General features: G+C 45.9%; 1 protein-coding gene across 2 annotated transcripts; it reads right to left on the bottom strand.

Moving 5' to 3' along the window:
* Positions 1-10: 10 nt before the first annotated feature.
* FAM219B (family with sequence similarity 219 member B) lies at positions 11-5,848 on the bottom strand. 2 transcript variants are annotated; one of them, XM_019441441.2, is made up of 5 exons: positions 5,560-5,848; positions 5,260-5,347; positions 4,491-4,568; positions 4,056-4,104; positions 11-2,534 (listed from the first exon to the last, which is right to left on the bottom strand). In XM_019441441.2, exons 1-5 carry the CDS (start codon positions 5,771-5,773, stop codon positions 2,370-2,372), a joined length of 594 nt encoding a protein of 197 aa, XP_019296986.1. In that variant the 5' UTR covers positions 5,774-5,848; the 3' UTR covers positions 11-2,369. The 2 variants fall into 2 exon arrangements, with proteins under 2 accessions (XP_019296986.1, XP_019296985.1); XM_019441440.2 differs by having other exon boundaries at positions 11-2,537; positions 5,560-5,844.
* Positions 5,849-14,573: the final 8,725 nt, after the last annotated feature.

Raw genomic sequence — 14,573 nt, 5'->3', positions numbered from 1 at the left:
ACGGCTTAACTACTAGCATGATTGTGTTTATTCTTAGAAACCCCCAGAGCTGTAGAAGCCTAAGCCAAAAGTTCTGTAGAGTACTCTGTAAACACCATACACATACTCCCCTCTGTGAGGTAAGTGCAAATACACCCCTCTCTCCCCAGGGCACTGTCACCTGCAGAATATCCAGCACTCTGAATTAAGGCAGTTTGGCTCTAGGCACCTTGGTGCCTTTATTGGTGACATTTTAGCCTGGGACCTCTGGCCCCAAACAGTAAACTGTTTCTACCCTGCCTTGCTACACTATTCCCAAGACTTCAAAGGTAATGCCTTCTACACGGAGTAACCAGCTCTGGAACATCCTCTCCAGGAACAGATGCAGGCAAATACATCAGTGTTGATTTATCAGCTGGTAACTACCAGCTGGAGGTCCATCTTAGGGCCCTGCTGCCTTCACCACAGCTGTTGCCAAATGCTCAGCTACCCTCTCCTAACCAATTCCCCCACAGAAATGTGGCCCCACTGGGCTTCCACAGCACTTTCTGGCCCCCACTGGGTTTCCTGCCACCACCACTGTTTTCTTTACACTGCCCTACATCGGGGCCTCTCTTCATGTGTCTCTGCAGAAACCAGAAAGGCCTGAATAGTCTTTGGTGGATGGGCAAAGGGTTCAGGATGAGGATGTTCTCACATCTTCAAATGCCTGTGGGCATTTGCACAAAGCTATCAGAATGTGAGGTACCTGTGTGACATCGCCCTGTCCCGTTCGGGAGCATCTGTGTCCCCTATCCTCCAGACCCTAACTCGAGGTGCCTCTGGCATCTGTCCCATCTCCCTCCTGCTGTGATGCTACTAGATTACACCTAACAAATAAGGACCTTCTCAGCCGTCCAATCACCTCATGTGGTAGAGCAAGAGTCCATGTCATTCCTTATACCTCTAGAGGCCACAAGACATCAAATGAAGTAACAGACCAGGTACTTTCCCATGTGGGCCCACACCCCAATCCTGACCATCATGTCCCTTGGGCTGGGAACTGTGTCCACTCTCGTTCAATCCTCACCGGGGCTCTAGGTGAGGCCAAAAAAAAAAGGAAAAAGAAAAGAAAAAGCATTGAAAACTAAATTCTAGAGAGGACTGGGATAGCAAGAGATGATGAGATGCATGAGATAATGGGGGCAGGGGGCCAGCGTGTTCACTGGGGAGATTAGGCCTGTCCCAGCTGTGTTACTCTGAGGGTTGTGTGGCACCAGAGGTTTACCGTGAAGCCCAATCCTCTGTATCTGCCATGAGCCCCATGCTGGATGAAGGGAAACCCTCTGCAATGGCATATTATCTCCTCAGGAAGGCTCTCGGAAGCTGCCATGGGTCCCTCCTCTCCATCCTGTGAGCCTCTGACTACATCACAGCCCACACAACTGTACGACTATACTACTCACCCATCGCTATTCTCAAGTTTAAAAAGCTCAATAGGAAGGCACCTGACTGCTCCCTGCAGCTCCCTCTGCTGGTAACCCAAACCTGCAGGCTGCTGGGGCAAGCTCCAGGCCCTTCACCTGACCTTTACACTCAAAAAAGTGTATTGAACTAGCTAACAACAAGGCAAAGAATGGCCACCAAGGAAAGACAAATAAATAAATATGTACATAATGGAGCAATTTTTCTCTAACTAGGGTGGGCTGACCACAGTCACTAAACCTACCCAGACAGTTTGAGCCAGTTGGAGATGCTCTGGATCCAGAATTCTGAAAGTCTTGATCCTGCTATGCCATCAAGCAACCTGCTGTACTCCCTGCCATAGCCAAACAGGCACAAGGGAAGAGAGCCAAAGGGCCCTGCTTTATGCTTTCTTGAAAGTCAAGCATGTAACCCATCATGGAGCCAGGAAGAGGAGAGCATATGCAATTTCTTAAACTGGTCCCATATAGTTATTCTTTTTCAGACTCCCAAACTGAAAGCTATAAAGTGCTATTTTCTGCTTCCATACACCATCCAGCATAGCCTGGGCACAAAAGCTTTCTCCCTCCAAAGAGCATGACAAATACCCGTCAAGATGTTTGCAATTTTTCCTTAGCCAGCTTTGTCACTGACCACAAGAACCAGAATTCATCTGTTCCTGCCCTTATAAAGGTGGTTTCTCCAAACTCTGCTCCAATAGCAGAGGAAAACTGCAGAATTCCACCTATCACCCTATGGCCCAGATGGGGCCCTCTGGCCTGAGAAGCACCAGGTAAGGGGTAACTATAGGTCATTGACCTTCCCAGAGGGTCAGTGCCTCCAGTGATTCTGAGGCTGACAGCAGTCCCCACTACACTCTGTGACCTAAGAAGGGCCAAAAGGGCTCTGCAGGCATGGTGAGCAGGGTCCATCTTGGGGGCTTATGTCTATTGGAGGGTACAGGAGGAAGAGTCCCCAAGACAGCACCAGCAGCAGGAACATGTTGAAGAGGCCATAGGCTTGGGAGGGATGAGATCCAAGTCCTCATCATCTGGAATCTCATCCAGGTGATACCCATCCTGGAGCAGCTGCCGGCTCACTTCCTGGTTCACCTGCTAAGAGCAGGAGAGGAGAAAACTTTAAGCCAGGCAGTAAAGCAAAAATAACTGTTGCCCAAAAGGCAGACCTACATTTCCTTACCAGAACTTCCTGTTCATGCTCCACCCTTACTTAGGCCAACTCCACACATCACTGGACTATGTGAGGAAGTGCTACCTTTTTCTACCTGTGTCTCACCCAGCAGTGAGGGACCCCAAGTGCCCTGAGCCAATACTGTACAGGCTGCAATGTCAATAACCCCCAGGGGAGCTGTGCCCACTAAAGAATCCCAAAGCATCTGACGTAAATATCAGATTCCAGATTATGTTTGAAAGTCAATGGCCTGACCACTCCCACTGGGAACCGAGACTGGTCCTTGTGAAGGCTGAAGAATATGGGACAATGATACCAGAACAATGGGGTAGAATAGAACATGAGTTACGTTGAAACGAAGTGGGGAGCAGCTTTGTCTGCACTGCTAGTTACACATGTTAGCCTTCCATGCTAGCAGAGCTCCTTCCCTGCAAAGCAGAACCTGTCAGCCTAGCTTTACCAGTTCTGCTGAGCAGAAGGAACAGGAGGCTGGGAATGGCATAGAACTTTCCCTGGCTCTTGGCTAATTTTTCTTTTCTTAGGTTTAACAATGTTAGGCACCCAGGTAATCAAGGATAAAAATTACAGACTGCCTCTATTCTCTTTGGCAGAAACTCAGGGAGTGGCCAAGGGTTTCCAGGAGAACAAGGGAAAAATACCGGTGGCATATAGTCATGTCTCTAGCACTTCACCTCTAAGGCAGAAAGCTGCACATGTGTGTCTGGGGCTGTCACTCTGGAAACATGTCCAAAAGGCCAGCCCAGTAGTATCTTAGTCTGAGTTCCCATAGATGGAACAACTGAAGGAACAGAAGTTGTTTGGCCTGGAAGAAAGTAACCTTGGTGGAGGATGGCCAAGGGAGGGACAGGAATGCTGATCTCAGATAAAAGGCAATCAAAGGAAGGGAAACCAGAATTACTGGGTGATACTGGAAGGCAGGCCTAGGACCACTGAGTCCAGCGTGCAGGAGACATTTCAAGTTAATAATATTGCCTTATCTAAGAGCTACCTGAAAAAGGAACATGTGTGTATGTGTCTGTTTTAGAGGGAGGGCAGGCGGGAAAGCTTCCTGGAGATAGTGAGTACCCAGGCACAAGCAAGCAGAGGCTGGCGAACACTTAGGCAGGGTTTGTCAAGAGGATTCCTTTTCTCTCTCTCTCTTTTTTTTATTCTCCCCTACCTCCCAAAAGGATTTTTCTAAGTGGTGACCAGCACTAGAAGATTTGTGAGGTCCTTTTCAGCCCTATGGTCTCCTGAATTTTCAACAGCCCTCCTCAGACACCTATACCTCTGCTGAGGGACTAAGACAGAGTAGAAGATTGGAGAACAGACCGTAAGTCTGGCACAGTGCCGTGCATACAGCAGGCACAAGACAAGCATTTGGCAGTGGTGGTGACGCTGCCTGCAGCCTGGCCCCGTGCAGAAAGGCGCTCTGGACTTGCCTCTGCAGAGGAATACCCGGAGGAGTATCTGGATTCCAGCTCCCCATCACTAGAAGAGGAAAACAGTCAGTTCAGGGGGATGCCTGCGGAGAGCATGCAAGGGGGTCTGGAGGACTTGTGAAACGAAGACCACACATCAGAGAACTGAAACCCAGAATCTGTCATGAGTACCAGTGGCTCTTTCCATGGGCTCAAGCAGGGACGGGGTCACTGTCACTAACACTGAAGACATAACAGGGGAGGATGATTCCCCCACACAAGGTTGGTACTCCAAATCCAAGAACAGCACGATCGCCTGAGTGCTCTAACCAAACTATCCTGGGAAGGGACAATGCTCTGAAGACAGCACTGGAACATGCATGAAGGTTCTGGGAAGAGATCTGCTGTTTTACCCATATCACTCCCCCAAGGGATAGTTCCAAAGACAGCACTCACCTGTCAGAGTCGAGGGACACCAGGTTTTCATCTGGACTCTGACTAAGGGCAGTGTAGCCCTTGTTAAACTTCACTGACCTGAGGGGAGATGGGGAAGAGACCAGGCATAGATGAAGCACCAACATTTCCCAGGGAAAGTCAAGAGTCTTTGCCCTTATGGAAAAAAGAACTGGCTGCAGTACGGTCTTGCCTTCTACCTGGTCACACAGCCACCACTGCCTGCTACAGCTCCTCAGAATATGCAGTTCCCCACACCACTCCCCCTACTGCTCCTGAGGAAAACCACAGCTACTCTTTCCAGAACTGGGAAAGCTCCCCCTCCTCACCAACCAACTGCAAGTCCTTGGGCAAATCTCTCTTCCCCTCTCTTGAGTTGTAGCTCTTAACTGTAAGAGGCACTGGATAAGGTCCCATCCAGCCCTCAGAGTTTACCGTTCTGTTCAAAAGAAATACAGGACTGACTATTCCCACACTGCTATCCTCACTCCTGGAGACCCCAGCCACTGTGTTCCTGCCTAGCTTGACACTCACAGTGAACAAGCCTAAGCACGGACAAAACTGTTATTCCAAAGCCATTTCCCTGACATCATCACATCCTTAAAGGAAAAGAAAAGGCCATTCCTCTTCCCATTTTAAAATAGTAAACTAAATGGGTTGGCGCCAGGTGAATCACTAGCTCGGTCTTAAAGCGTGAGAACTGTCTCCCAGCGTGAGGAGTAAGGCCTTCTCTGGAAACTGCTGGCACAGAGGAGATGGCGCCTGCTGAGACCTTTTCCCTGAAGAATCGGGGCGGTTCGGCGAGGCCCCCAGCATGCCTTTTCTCCGCAGAACGGCCTTGGCCAGGTCCCGGTGCTTCTCTGGAAGTCAAAGGGCCCGGGTCAGCGGGGTTTTCCCCACTCCGCCGTGTCTCCCAAACGCCAGCAGCCCGCTCTCTCCGAACACGTTCTCGAGACGGGAGCTGGCTGCAGCTGCCCCTCCAGGGTATCCCCAGCAGGGCTCCGGAGCCCGCCCAGGGGACCAGGTAGCCCGCCCAGGCAGAACGCCCCCGCCCCAATCGGGCCGCACTCACGCAGCTTGGCCTGAATGGAAGGCGCGCGCGTCACCATGTACGGTCCCCTCTTCTCCACAACCGCCCGGGGCCGCTCCCCGAGTCGGGGGACTCCGCTGCCGCTTCGCCCGAAGGGCAGCCTCGTGGCGCCCGGTGCGCAGTCCGGGGTCCCGCCGGGCCGAGGTCCCGGGGTAGAAGCCCGCATCCCGGGCGTGCTGGGCTCCGCGCTCGCCATGGCCCGGCCACGGCCCGCCGCGACGCACAGCCCCGCCTCCTGGCTTTCGAGTCCTGGGCGGGCAGGGAGGCGGTCTCTTCCGAACAAGATGGCGGCGCGCAGGCGCAAGCCGCAGCCGCCCGAGACTTCCGGCCCCGCCTGCTGTGGGCTGGCACAATTGCACCGCACCCTGGGGACCTGGTTAGGGTCAGTTCCGGGTTTTGGGACACATTGCGGTACTTGTCGGCCACCTGAACCTGGGCATGTCGAGGCCAATTCTGTCTTCAGTGGAAGCAAAGTATTATATTTATGGAAAGCCCCGCTGTACGGTCGCTGGGCGGGGCTCTTCACCCCTTAGCGCACCAGCACTTACCGCAGTGCCTCCTCGTGGGGTTCTCTCTGCGTCTCACCGGGTCATGGAGAGTCTGGGTTGAACTGAAAAGAGCTGTATGAGAAAGGGAGATATTAACGCCCTTCTCCAGAAGGTCGAGAGAGAGAGGTTCAAGGACCTTGAGGAGGTCACACACTAAGGGCAGTGCCTGGACTGATCCATCTAACTTCGAACCCATGTTATTTCTAATACTACTTGGTACTAAACCCTCTCTAGGCATCGCTTTCTGATGCGGTTTTGGAGTGGGGCGGGGAGGGAGGGGAGTGCGGAGCTGAAGGCCAAAAAAGAATTCTTAAGACCGCTTTGGAGCAAAAAGGTGACTTTATTAAAGCACGAGGACAGGACTCGTGGGCAGAAAGAGCTGCACTGCAGTTCTGAGGAGTGACTGATGTTATACTATGGAGTTGGGGGAGATAAAGGCAAAAGGAAGGTTTCTAGGGGCGCCTGGGTGACTTAGTTGGTTGAGCCTCCAACTCTTAATCTTGGCTCAGGTCATGATCTCACTTTGTGAGTGCAAGGCTGTTTCTGAGTTCAAGACCCATGTGGAACTCTGAGCTGACAGCACAGAGCCTCAAAAAACAAATAGACTGAAAAAAAATTTTTTTTTCAAAAAAAGGGAGGTTTTCAAAAGGATTTTCATATGCTAAAGAGAACTCAGATACTGGAGGCCTGGCTGTCTTCAATCTAAGGTTGTTTTTCCCACTAGCAAAGCATTAATATTAAAGCAGTAGGGAGTTCAGGGAGAAATAAATGTTACTCTGCCTGCCTCAAGTATTTGCCAATGGGCTACCGGTTAACCATTTCCTTCTTGCCTTTGTTCCCCACATCACTGTGGAGGAAAGGGTGATGTTAGGGCTCCAGGAAACTGAGACTATGGGTTTCTGGAGGTTTGGCTATTGATAAGATTGTGTTTTTCTTGTAGTTTACTAAGACATTTGTAAACAGATGGAGACTTGTGTCCTGGCTGTGATCTCTATCAGTTAACCTTTTGTTTTCCCCCTTCCTTAGTTCTTGGGCAGCCAGGAGTGCCTGAGGAATATCACTCATATCTCACCTGCGGGGAGAGGAGGTTGTTAACTTGTGCTTTGCCCTCAGCTTGCCTGTGGCTCCCTTGTCAGTTTCCACATTTTACTTTATCATTTAAAAAATTTTTTTAATGTTTTTATTTTGAGAGAGAGAGAGAGAAAGCAGGGGAGAGGCAGACAGAGAGGGAGACAGAATCCCAAGCAGGCTCCTCACCCATCAATGCAGAGTCCAATGTGGGGTTTGAACCCATGAACTGTGAGATCATGACCTGAGCCGAAATCAAGAGTCAGACACTTAACTAACTGAGCCGCCCAGGCGCCCCAGTTTCCATATTTTAAAATGGAACCAAACGTCACTACCCATCATACAGCAACAAATAATGCAAAATAGGCTGTGGAAAGAGGGGTGAAAGTGCACTGACTCTCTGTGTAGCAGGGCACGGAGCTGTCATCGCTCTTGGCTTCTCTGGCCCCCAAGGGATGTGCTTATGCCTTGCTGGAAAGAAGCTCCAGATCCATGTAGGAATTGCCAGATCTCATGAGGCTGCCATGAGGCTAATTGATTGGCCTCCACAGGGTAGATCAACAATACGCAATTTTGAATCCCCAGGGCCACCCTAACAGTTGAGAGGAACTGTGCTTTAGGACAGGAATAAAGGAATTTAGGACTGGAGTTTTTGAAAAATCTGAAGCACGGAGGAATGTTAACTATTTTGGTAGGTTCCACCCGTTTTTGATGTCTAGAAACAACTTCATATGGCTCAACTTTGTATTTAATTCTCATGATGATGAAATTATGAAATTGGGTTCATGAGCAAATGACTAAGAAAGAATCCTTGAGATGTTTTCAGTGCAAAAAGGTGATTTTAGGGGTGCCTGGGTGGCTCGGTCAGTTGAGCATCCGACTTCAGCTCAGGTCATGATCTCGCGGTCCGCGAGTTCGAGCCCCGCGTCGGGCTCTGTGCTGACAGCTCAGAGCCTGGAGCCTGCTTCAGATTCTGTACCTCCCTCTCTCTGCCCTTCCCCCACTCATGCTCTGTCTCTCTCTCTCTCTCTCTCTCTCTCTCTCTCTCTCTCTCTGTGTCAAAAATAAACTTAAAAAAAAAAGGTGATTTTATTATAGCACGGGGACAGGACCCATGGGCAGCAAGAGCTGCACTGGGATTATGAGGAGCAATTGATTATATACTTCCAAGTTGGAAAGGGGTTAGGAATAGCATAAGTTTCTAAGGAATTTGGAGGCAAGGTTTCCAGGACCTTGAGGGGACTAGCTTTGTTAGGAAAAGTTCATTTATTACTGTCTAATAAAACCTTAGGAGACCCTTCAGATGTATGTCAGAGGGCCATATGCTTGGAGGATGATTGCTAACATATATCTTGGGATATAAAGTAAGTTTCCAAAGAAATTTTTATATGTTAAAGGAGACTTACAGGATCCTGGAGGTCGGATAATGTTAAGCTAAGATTGCCTTTTGTCCTTAGCAAAGTATTATTGATGGGTTTTTGGAGTGGTGGTGGGGGTTCAGAGGCAATGGCCAAGAAAGAATTCTCAAAGACATCTTTGGTGCAAAAAGGCGATTTTATTAGAGTACAGGGTAGGCAGAAAGAGCTGCACTTGGGTTGTTCAGAGTGACTGGAGTTGGGGAGGTAAAGTCAAGAAGAAGTTTCTATTTTTAAAAAAAATTTTTAACGTTTATTTATTTTTGAGAGAGAGAGTGCGAGTGGGGGAGGTGCAGACACAGAATCAGAAGCAGGATCCAGACTCTGAGTTTTCGGCACAGAGCCTGACACGGGGCTTGAACTCATGAACTGTGAGATCATGATCTGAGCTGAAGTCAGATGCTTAACCGACTGAGCCATGCAGGCACCCCAAGAGGAAGTTTCTTAAAAGGATTTCCATATGCTAAAGAAGAAACAGATTACTGGAGGCCTAGCTATTGTCAAAATTGTTTTGCCCTCTAGCAAAGCATTATCATTAAGACAGTAGGGAGTTCCTAGAGATTAGGCTATTGATAAGATTGCCCTTTTCTTGTAATATTACTAAAATATTTGTAAACAGATGGAGACTCTAGCAGTTTAACCATTTGTTTCCTGTTCTTTCTCTTGTTCTTGGGCAGCCAGGAGTGCCTGAGGAATATCACACATATCCCACCTGGGTGGTGGGGGGTTGTGCTAGCTTGTGCTTGGCCCTCAGCTTGCCTTATGGTCCCTCATCATTAACATTGAGGCAGCTGAGTTCCTAGAGGAAGGTCACTCTGCCTGTCTCATGGGCTGTAAAGTGTAAGAAAATTTAAATTTTCTTTTGCCTTTGTTTCCCACATCAGCTGTGCTGCCTGTTAAACTGATGGGGACTTCACTAAGGGCCAAAGAAAATGTCAGAACCCACATGACGTCACAAAGTCTCCAGGGACTTGTAGCAAGAGTGGGAGTGCCCTCCCCCATACCCCTCCTGGATCTTCCATCATTAGTGCTCAGTTAACTGCTAAGTGATTGAACATGGACCTTGAATCTTGATTCTGTGTTCTACCACTTACTGGCAGGGTATTTAACTTCTTTACGTCTGTTTCTTTAGCAGAGAAATGGGGATAATACGAGTACGTATCTAAAAGAATTGTGAGGGGCGCCTGGGTGGCTCAGTTGGTTAAGCGTCCGACTTCAGCTCAGGTCACGATCTCACGGTCCGTGAGTTCGAGCCCCGTGTCAGGCTCTGGGCTGATGGCCCAGAGCCTGGAGCCTGCTTCCGATTCTGTGTCTCCCTCTCTCTCTGCCCCTCCCCCGTTCATGCTCTGTCTCTCTCTGTCTCAAAAATAAATAAATGTTAAAAAAAAAAATTAAAAAAAAAGAAGTTGCTAATATTTAAAAAAAATAAATAAAAAAAATAAAAGAATTGTGAGGTTAAAAAATAAAAGAATTGTGAGGTTAAATTGTAAAGTACTTGGAATGGCACCTCATAAGACTCAAGAAATGTAACCTTATGGGGGCACCTGGCTGGCTCAGAGAATGGAGCATACGACTCTTGATCTCGGGGATGTAACTTTGAGCCCCACATTGGGTACAGAAATTACTTAAAAATAAAATCTTTTTTAAAAAATGTAACCTTTAAAGAGTTTAGTGTTCTAGAAACTTAGTGTTCATTCTCTCACTTGGCTTTACACTCCCAAAGGGCAGACTACCTTGTTTCTTTTGTAACTCTTGTCTTTAGCACAAAGTCCTAGTAATTCATTTGTTGAATATCATATCTCTCTCTTAAATTTTAGTTAGTTTAGAATCATAGAACTTTGGGGCTGGGAGGGATCGTAGAAATTATACAGTCCAAACTCATTTTATTAATGAAGAAGCTGTGACTGCCCAACTGTCCTTGCCTGGGTGTGAGCAATTCTCCTTCCCGCTTAAGATATCATGTTCACTAGGAACCTAAGAAAAAAATAAATGACTCCCCATTCCCCAAAAGAAACAACAAAGAATAAAACCTAGGTTGTCAGAGGATGAGTCCTCAGGGCGAGAACTTCCACAGTGCACAGGACGCAAAGCCCCAGAGTGACTGTGCTGGCTCCCCTGCTGGGCCTGGGGATCCTTAGCTCCTGCAGTCAGCAAAGCTTCATTCATCTAATGTGGGGCAGTGCTATCCCAGGCCTTGCAGATCTAATGATGAACAGGGCAGGTAAGGTACCTCCTTGTCTCTGATTCTCAGACTTACTTTATTCTTCATTGTGGTCGGTGGTGGGTAAATTCTTGGCTGTTAGGAGCAAGGAGTTCCGCCCTGGCTTTCAGGCTCTCTTGACCTCACTGTGTAGTCACTTTATCCCTGACTCCAGGTAATGGGAATCTCACCCATTCCCTAACTTTTCATGGTCCTGGGACAGATGAATCTTCATCATCTGTTGAAAATTCTGGTTCTGCTCTCCACTGGAGCTGAATTCCTTTATCTACGCAAGTATTTGGGATTAGACATAGGAAGGGAAAGGGGACAGTTGTGAAGGTTTTTTTTTTTTTTTTAATTGAGAGGTATAATTGACCTATAATACTATATTCATTTCAGGTTGTATACACTGCAAAATAATCACCACAGTTAAGTCTAGTTAATATCCATCACCATACATAGTTACAAGTAAATTTTTCTTTTTTTTAAAATTATTTATTAAAAATTTTTTTAATGTTTATTTTTGAGAGAGAAAGAGAAACACAGAGGGGGTGGGGCATGAGAGGTGGAGGGGCAGAGAGAGAAGGAGACACAGAATCCAAAGCAGGCTCCAGGCTCTGAGCTGTCAGCACGGAGCTTGATGTGGGGCTCAAACTCACAGAGTGCAAGATCATGATCTGAGCCGAAGTCAGAGGCCCAACAGACTGAGCCACCCAGGTGCCCCGAAAATTTCTTTTCTTGTGATGAGGACTTTAAAGGTCTATTCTCTTAGTAACTTTCAACTATGCAATACAGTATAAACTACAGTCACCATGTAGTACATTACATCCCATTACTTAATTTTTCTTTTTTTTAAATTAATTAATTTACCTTTAATTTACATCCAAGTTAGCATACAGTGCAATAATGATTTCAGGAGTAGATTCCTTAATGCCCCTTGCCCATTTATCCCATCCCCCCTCCCACAACTCCTCTAGCAACCCTCTGTTTTCTATATTTAAGAATCTCTTATGTTTTATCCCTCTCTCCCTGTTTTTATATTATTTTTGCTTCCCTTTCCTTATGTTCATCTGTTTTGTATCTTAAATTTCTCATTTGAGTGTGCCCATGACTTACTTTATAGCTGAAAGTTTGTACCTTTTGATCCCTTTCACTCATTTGCCACCATCCACCACCCACCACCAGCAACCACCAATCTGTTGTCTCTATCTACAAGCTTGGAGCTTGGTGTTTTGTTTTTTATTTTTGTTTAATTTTAAAAATTTATTTGAGAGAGAGAGAGCACATGCACACAAGTGGAGGAGGGGCAGAGAGATTCCCAAGCAGGTTCTGTGCTGGGTTGGATCCCACGAACAGTGAGATCATGACCTGAGCTGAAATCAAGAACTGGATGCTTAATGAACTGAGCCACCCAGGCATCCCATTTTTTGTTTTTATTTTTTAAGATTTTTTTTTTTTAATATAATCTCTATATGCAATGTGGGGCTCAAACTTAGAACCCTGAGATCAAGAGTTGCATGCTCTACTGACTGAGCCAGACAGGTGCCCCTGTTTTGTTTTTTTTTTAATTTTTTAATGTTTTATTTATTTATTTATTTATTTATTTATTTATTTTTTTTTTTTTTTAAATGTTTATTTATTTTTGAGAGAGAGACAGAATGTGAGTGGGTTAGGGGCAGAGAAAGAGGGAGACACAGAAGCAGAAGCAGGCTCCAGGCTCTGAGCTGTCAGCACAGAGCCCGACGCGGGGCTCGAACTCACGAGCTGTGAGATCATGACCTGAGCCAAAGTCGGACGCTCAACTGACTGAGCCACCCAGGCACCCCATGTTTTATTTAGTTTTGAGACAGAGAGAGACAGAGCATGAGCAGGGGAGAGGCAGAGAGAGAAGGAGACACAGAATCCGAAGCAGGCTCCAGGCTCCGAGCTGTCACACAGAGCCCGACGCAGGGCTCGAACTCACGGACTGTGAGATCATGACCTGAGCTGAAGTCGGATGCTTAACCGACTGAGCCACCCAGGCGCCCCTGCCCCTGTTTGTTTTTTATAGATTCCACATATATGTGAGATCATATGGCATTTGTCTTTCTCTGTCTGACTTATTTCACTTAGCATAATGCCTTCAGGGTCTATCCCTGTTGTTGCATATGGCAAAATTTTGTTCTTTTTCTGGCTAATAGTATTTCATTGTATATGGATTCCATATTTTATTTATCCATTCATCGATGGACATTCAGGTTGTTTACATATCTTGGCTGTTGTAAATAATGCTGCAGTGAACATGGGAGGTGCACATATCTTTTCAGATTAGTGTTTCCATTGTCTTTGGATAAATACCCAAAAGTGGAATTCCTGGATCATAAAGTAATTCTATTTTTAATTTTTTGAGGAAAACTCCATACTGTTTTTCATAGTGGCTGCACCAGTTTGTATTCCCATCAGTAGTACCTGAGTGTTCCCTTTTCTCCACATCCTTGCCAACACTTGTTGTTTCTTGTCTCTTTTGATAATAATCATTCTAATAGGTATGAGGTGGTATCTCATTATGGTTTTGATTTTCATTTACCTTATGAGTGACTTTGAACACTTTTTCATATGCCTATTGGCCATCTGTGTGTATTCTTTGGAAAAATGTATATTCGGGTCCTCTGCCCATTAAAAAAATATTTTTTAATGTTTTTATTTTCTTTTATTTTATTTTTTGAGAGAGAGGCAGAGTGTGAGCACGGAAGGGGCAGAGAGAGAGGGAGACAGATTTGGAAGCAGGCTCCAGGCTCTGAGCTGTCAGCAAAGACCCCGATACGGGGCTTGAACTCATGAACCATGAGACCATGACTTGAGCCGAAGTTAAGAATTGGACACTTAACCAACTGAGTGACCGAGGCTCCTTTTTTTTTCTCCCCTTCTTTTTTTGCTATTAAATTGTAGGAGTTCTTTATATATTTTGGATATTCACCCCTTGTCAGATAAATGATTTGCAAAGATTTTTTCCCATTCCATAGGTTGCCTTCCATTTTGTTTTCTCAACACCATTTATTGAAGAGACTGTCCTTTCCCCACTGTATATTCTTGCCTCTTTTGTTGTAAATTCATTGACCATATATGTGTGGGTTTATTTCTGGACTCTCTGTTTTGTCCTATTGATCTGTATGTTTTTATGCCAATACCATACTGTTTTGATTCTACAGCACTGAAATATAGTTTAAAATCAGGAAGCATGATGCCTCCAATTTTGTTCTTTCTCAAAGATTGCTTTACCTATTCAGGGTCTTTTGTGGTTTCATACACATTTTTGGATTCTTGTTTCCATTTCTGTGAAAAATGCCACTGGAATTTTGGTAGGGATTGCACTGAATCTATAGATTGCTTTGGGTAGTATGGACATTTTAACAATATTAATTTTCCAATCCATGAGCATGGTATATCTTCCCCTTCCTATCTTATTCAATTTCTTTAATCAATGTCTTAGAGTTTTCAGAGGGCTTTCACCTCCTTGGTTAAATTTATTCCCAGGTATTTTGTTTTTGAAGTAATAGTAAATGGGATTGTTTTCTTAATTTCTTTCTGATAGTTCATTGTTAGTATATAGAAACAACAGATTTTTATATATTGACTTTGTATCCTGCAACTTTACCAAATTAGTTCTAACCGTTTTTTGTTGGAGTTTTTAGGGTTTTCTTTATCTAACATGTCATCTGCAAATAGTTTTACTTCTTCCTTTTCAATATGGATGCCTTTTATTTTACTCAAAGACTTCCAATACTA

The sequence above is a fragment of the Panthera pardus genome, unplaced genomic scaffold (genome assembly GCF_024362965.1).
Source record: "Panthera pardus isolate Hobbes unplaced genomic scaffold, ASM2436296v1 HiC_scaffold_24, whole genome shotgun sequence".
NCBI classification, from domain to species: Eukaryota; Metazoa; Chordata; class Mammalia; order Carnivora; family Felidae; genus Panthera; species Panthera pardus.
This window is presented reverse-complemented; position numbering and strand designations above follow the sequence as displayed.

Coding starts and splice junctions, on each gene's coding strand:
- FAM219B (XM_019441440.2), bottom strand. CDS start 5,773: ATGGCGAGCGCGGAGCCCAGCACGCCCGGGATGCGGGCTTCTACCCCG. Junction 5,348..5,559: donor TTCCATTCAGGCCAAGCTGC/GTGAGTGCGGCC, acceptor TTTGACTTCCAG/AGAAGCACCGGGACCTGGCC. Junction 4,569..5,259: donor CCCGATTCTTCAGGGAAAAG/GTCTCAGCAGGC, acceptor ATCTCCCCTCAG/GTCAGTGAAGTTTAACAAGG.